We start from the raw sequence: 5,152 nt of genomic DNA, 5'->3' as shown, positions 1-5,152 counted from the left end.
GGGGGAGGATCGAGGGTGAGACAACGAGAGATCATGACCGAAACACAACCATACATGGTTGTTGAAAAAGCCCACAAACAAGCTCCATCTTGCAATATACTTCCTTGTGCCTGTAAACCACTGATGCAACCTGAACCCTACTGTGTGTAAAGCTTAAAGCGAAACAAGGCCACACTTACAAGCTTTAGAAAACACTAGTCATGTTTATAAAGGATAGAGAGATTGGAGCACACAGTGTGTGCTATGGGGAGAAATTATAACCCTCCATTTTGCTGTATGATGATATAGTGTCAGGATGTTGCTGTGTAATAATACTTCCTGTCAGAAACTGTCCTCTATGCAGCTGAGTTGTGACAGGGTTTTGCAAACAGCTTCTTTTTTAAAAATCTTGGTGGTTTAAGTCTTAAAATAACAGTATAGCCAGGGTGTTAACGTTTTAGTGTCATGAGGCTGATGTACATATTTGCTGCTCACAGGATGTGAAACCATGTCAATAAACTCAAAGTAGCCAACTCTTACTCCTTACTTTCTGCACCTTAACAACAATAACAACTGCGACACAGACACATTAGAGGAATTACATAGAGCTACACTGTAGTTTATTCATTCATACAAATTCGATGTGTGTTATTGGCAGCCAGCTACAGAGGAAAGCAGGCTCTAAAAGGTAGTGAAACATTGAACCATAAAATGTTCCCATCACTCAACCACATAGAAAAGACATACAAAGTAATTGCACAGGTTGATGTACGTCTGACGTACAATCGGTTTCCCTTTTTAACACTGAACTATGGGGAATCTTTTGAAATATAAGGCAGGGGGGATAAATAACTTCTGACATAGCCAGAATTGTTGATGGAATGTGGGTTTCAATAAAGATTGTAGCAGGATTCGCTCCTCTAATCTTACTTTGAAATGTTCATAATATCAAAACATTTGATTCCTACAGTTGCAACAAATGCAATCAACTACAGTACAAGAAAGAAATAGTTTTGGAATGCATAACTAAGGTAATCATAAGGCATATTTGGCTTTTTTTTGTAGTGTCTGCGGTAAACTTCCTCTCAGACGGACGTTCCTTCCTTCAGCTCCACGTATTCTTCCTAGAAAACAGAGATAAGGAAAAAGATTAAAAATTGTAGAAAAAGTATTACTAAAAACAGTTTGAATGGAGAAGTGTGTACGTGTAGTTTCACCATGACGGCCGTCTCACCTTGCCCTCCAGGTGCTCCTGTAGTGTTCTCACGGTGTCTCTCTCTTTGGTCAGCTGCTCCTGAGTGGCTTTGAGAAGCTGCTGGAGCTTAGTGGCTGCCTGGCCCAGGTCTTTGGACAGCTTCTTCTCCTTATCTAGGCGCTCCTGTTCAGACAGCAGTGGCAAACATTACTTCAAAAGCACAGAGAAAAAATGATGGAGGCCCAAAGTGTTTAATATCAAATAAGGTGTTATGTGAATACAAAATGCATCCTGTAACCATAAAGTTGTGAAATAATTCGGTAAAAATTTAAAACTCAGCTCATTAATTAAATGTTACCTCTTCCTGATAAATAAATTCACTGCAGGTCATTGAAATTTCTTTACCAAAGATGTTCATTTCACAGCACAATCTTTCCCCAGTGACCTTTCCATTTCATTATATCACTTTCCATCACTATGTCTTTATCTGACAATCAACACAAACAGGGAAGAGTCAGTGATGTAAATGAGAGTCCAGTCATTCAAACGGGAAGTAACAGCCAAGTGGCATTATAAAATAATCACTGTCAAAAATGGTGTGAGGTAAAAACAGACTTTTTGAAATAAGAAACATCTTTTATTTTATTAAATTAAATTAAATTAAATTAAATTAACCTGCAAATGAAACTCTATTGTAAAATCAAGCAAGATGATACTAAGAATGAGCTTTAAAAAAAAAACAAAAAACACTTTAATTGTTGCAAGAATTCATGGTTATTGCGGCTTCATAAATCAAGTGTGAAAGAGTGCTTTAGTGACATCAAAGACCCATAGCTGACAGCATAAATCACATTTGGATTCTGGGTGTCGTTCGTTCCCGCACCTTAAGCTGAGCAACATCTTCTGTGTCAGCTTGTGGTGATTCTGCAGAAACCAGCTGAGCCTGAAGTTCTGTTATAGTCTTCTGGGCCTGGAAGTTGACAGCACACAAAGACAATTGTGTTATGCACTGAGAGTTTATTAGTCACCCTCTGGTGTGACAAGGACTAAAAAAAAAAAAAGAAGCGCATCGACAAAGGCTGCTACCTGCTCAAACTCTTCTGAGAGCTGCTGCCTCTGAGCCACCTCCCCGTGCAGCTTCTCAGCTGTCTGACTCAACTCGTTCTGGACCTGATGGCAGACAAAAAAAATGACACACACACAATAAATATACACACAGACAAATGGCTAACACATACATGGTTGTATGCAAACATTCTTGTGCCAAAGCTGCAGCACTACACACCCACACACACAAAAGCTGCTCGACCTGTGTGCCAAGTTAGTTGCCTCTCAAGACTATTTTAGGCGAAAGGTTAAACAAAAACTCAAAAAATCTGCTGCTAACATAAAAAAAAAAAATATCTGAAAAAACAAAAAAGGAGGATAAGTGAGCATGCCGAAAAGGTGAGAAAGGTGGTTAGAGTCATGTCCACTCAGTCAATGCAAACAGTGGTTAGCATAAACAGCTGCTGTGTCAGAAGAGTACTGGACAGACTGGAAATACAGCACTTCTTTATCCGTGTCATTGGTTACCCAGTATCCGTGTACTTAGGCCACATCCTCTTTTAGGGCATCAGTAACACATTTATTTTTAGGGATTTTCTCTGAAATTGAACCAGGCTCATTAGAGAAGTGATCCAAATAAATAAATAAGAAATGGGAAGTGTCCTAGTCACTGTCCAGTACTCTCTGACAGGGAGTGAAGGGTGCCCTGTGACCGTTGCACCCTGACCTGACTGGGTTGGGCGTCAGTGGGGCCATTCTGTTCTTGTTGAGCCCGCATCGTGATCTCGCCCAGCTGCTCTCTGACCTGAAACATGAAGTCATCGATAATCACCGGTTACATAAACCTCCCATCGATGAATTCCCTTTGTGTCACACGTCACTGACATCCTACCTTGTTGGTTTGCGTACATAACGTGCACAATGAGGGATTTGCACAAATTCCTTGACATGTGACATCTCATAAGTAACGTGTCTCCCTCTCGCCTCAGTTAGACTGGTATGCAAATGTGTAAGTATTGTCTGGAAGATGGGAAAGCAGGTTAAGTCAGTAAGGTCACCTGTTCAAGCTCCTCCTTGTGTGCCTGGGCCTCCTTCTGGGCCACATCCAGCTGGCTCTGACACTCTGACAGCTGCAGCTTCAGCTGAATACAGAGAACAGCACAGAAATGAACAGATGTCAGAAAGGTTTAGTTTTAAAAATGCACCACAGGAGGTTGATACCTTTAAATATGATATGAATAACGTTTATATGTCAACTTCAATAAAAAAAACCTCACACATACAGAGTGTTATATCAGGTATGGGTTGCAAATCCTTTACATTGACCACTTTTTCTACTAATATTTTATTATTCAAATTGATACAAAAATCAAATTAAATGTCATTTTAAAAAAGGTAAATTTGCCCTGAAATGTCTAAATCTGGACATTTATCTGAAAAACTAACCAAGAATATAACCCAAAGTACAAAAAAAAAAGACATGGCACTTGATTGTAATGTTAAAATATTATAATAAATACAATTATATAAAATACTTTCTATATAGAAATGTTTTTTGAATGCACAAATACAATTTAAAATGCAAAAAATATACAAATTTGCCTCCATAAAGAGGAACTTGCACATACAAATACAACAAATCCTTTAACCGCAGTGTCATTTCCAGTGAGGTTGCTGTGATCTGTAGATTTGAACCTGCTCGTGTACCTGCTCCATCTCCTCTGAGGCCTCCTGGTTGTCTGATTGCTTCTCCAGCTGAGCTTCCATAAGCATCATCTGCTCCTTCAACTGCAGAGAGAACCAAAATAAAACAGTTTTAAAATGGCAGCACGTATTTCTAACCTGCTAGCTTACCCTCAAGTGAATGTGGAAAAAAATCCCTACCTGTTCCACACTTTGGTTTTCTGCCTCCAGTTTGCTGGCCTTCTCCAAAGCCTGGTAATGTTTTAAAAATAAGGAAGTGAGACCCACATATGGTGAAAAAAAAAATAAATGTCTGAGTCAGTGATTTCAAGGAAGCATTATAACCTACCACCCTCAGCTGTTCCTCTGTGTTAGCCATCTTGGCTTTCCATACTAGCTCTTCTTCCTCCACACTATTCTGCAGATGTTTCAGCATTCCTTCCTAAAAGAAAGGAAACAGCATTAAATAAGATGTATAAACTGAATCCATAAATAACACAACTTACATTAAAAAAAACAATATATACATGCACATTAATGTCAGTTACTTACGGTTTCAGCCAGGACTGTCCTGTACTGGTCACATTCAGTCTGCAGTGAGCCATGGCTCTCCTCAGCCTCCTTCAGTTTCTCCAGCAACTCCTGAAACAAAGAAAACACATTCAGAACTTCTGCTGAGGTAATTCAAACCAGTACATGGTTAACAGAATAAAACTGTGGCTTACAGGTAATGCTGCTGTGTTTGACTGAGACTCCTGGCTCTGCTGGCTGAGAGCCTCCTGAGCTTTCTGTGTGAATACTTGTAACCAGTTGGACTAAGTGAGGAGAAAAGCAGACATAAATAAATTAATTGCACAGAATAATGAAAAATCATCAGAATAAAACTGAGCGACTCCTCTTGTGAAATTCCATTTTCCTACCTGCTCTGTCTCGACAGGTATCTGTGGGAAGAGTGTCTGGAGATTTTCTTTGGTTTCAGTTTGAAAAGCTGTCAGTTTTGCTACAGCGTTCTGCAAAAACAATGGATGACATAATCAGGAAGGTGATTAAGTGCAAAGCAGCCCCAATTGAAAAGCCACTAGTGTGTAAAGGCAGCCTTACTGCATCAATGGTCGCCTTTTCTCTCACTTCTCTCAGCTCCTCTTGTAGTGATGTGACAAGGGCATCCTTCTCAGTCAGACTAGCAAAAGAACCAAAAACAGACAGAGATCTATAACATACCTAACAAGATGTGAGAGAAACTTTTTT

At 39.6% G+C, this 5,152-nt stretch overlaps 1 protein-coding gene across 1 annotated transcript in view; it reads right to left on the bottom strand.

Moving 5' to 3' along the window:
- Nucleotides 1-568: 568 nt before the first annotated feature.
- The window catches only part of rrbp1a (ribosome binding protein 1a), a 13,542-nt gene continuing 8,958 nt past the window's right edge, over nt 569-5,152 (bottom strand). The window contains 13 exon segments of the mRNA XM_035664034.1: nt 569-1,103; nt 1,214-1,357; nt 2,058-2,144; nt 2,261-2,344; nt 2,949-3,026; nt 3,280-3,363; nt 3,929-4,009; nt 4,106-4,156; nt 4,254-4,346; nt 4,457-4,546; nt 4,630-4,719; nt 4,825-4,914; nt 5,006-5,084. Coding sequence (XP_035519927.1) covers nt 1,065-1,103; nt 1,214-1,357; nt 2,058-2,144; nt 2,261-2,344; nt 2,949-3,026; nt 3,280-3,363; nt 3,929-4,009; nt 4,106-4,156; nt 4,254-4,346; nt 4,457-4,546; nt 4,630-4,719; nt 4,825-4,914; nt 5,006-5,084 — 1,090 coding nt within the window. The 3' untranslated portion in view covers nt 569-1,064.

The sequence above is a fragment of the Morone saxatilis genome, unplaced genomic scaffold (genome assembly GCF_004916995.1).
Source record: "Morone saxatilis isolate NCDOM2014 unplaced genomic scaffold, NCSU_SB_2.0 Contig19, whole genome shotgun sequence".
Classification (NCBI taxonomy): Eukaryota; Metazoa; Chordata; class Actinopteri; family Moronidae; genus Morone; species Morone saxatilis.
This window is presented reverse-complemented; position numbering and strand designations above follow the sequence as displayed.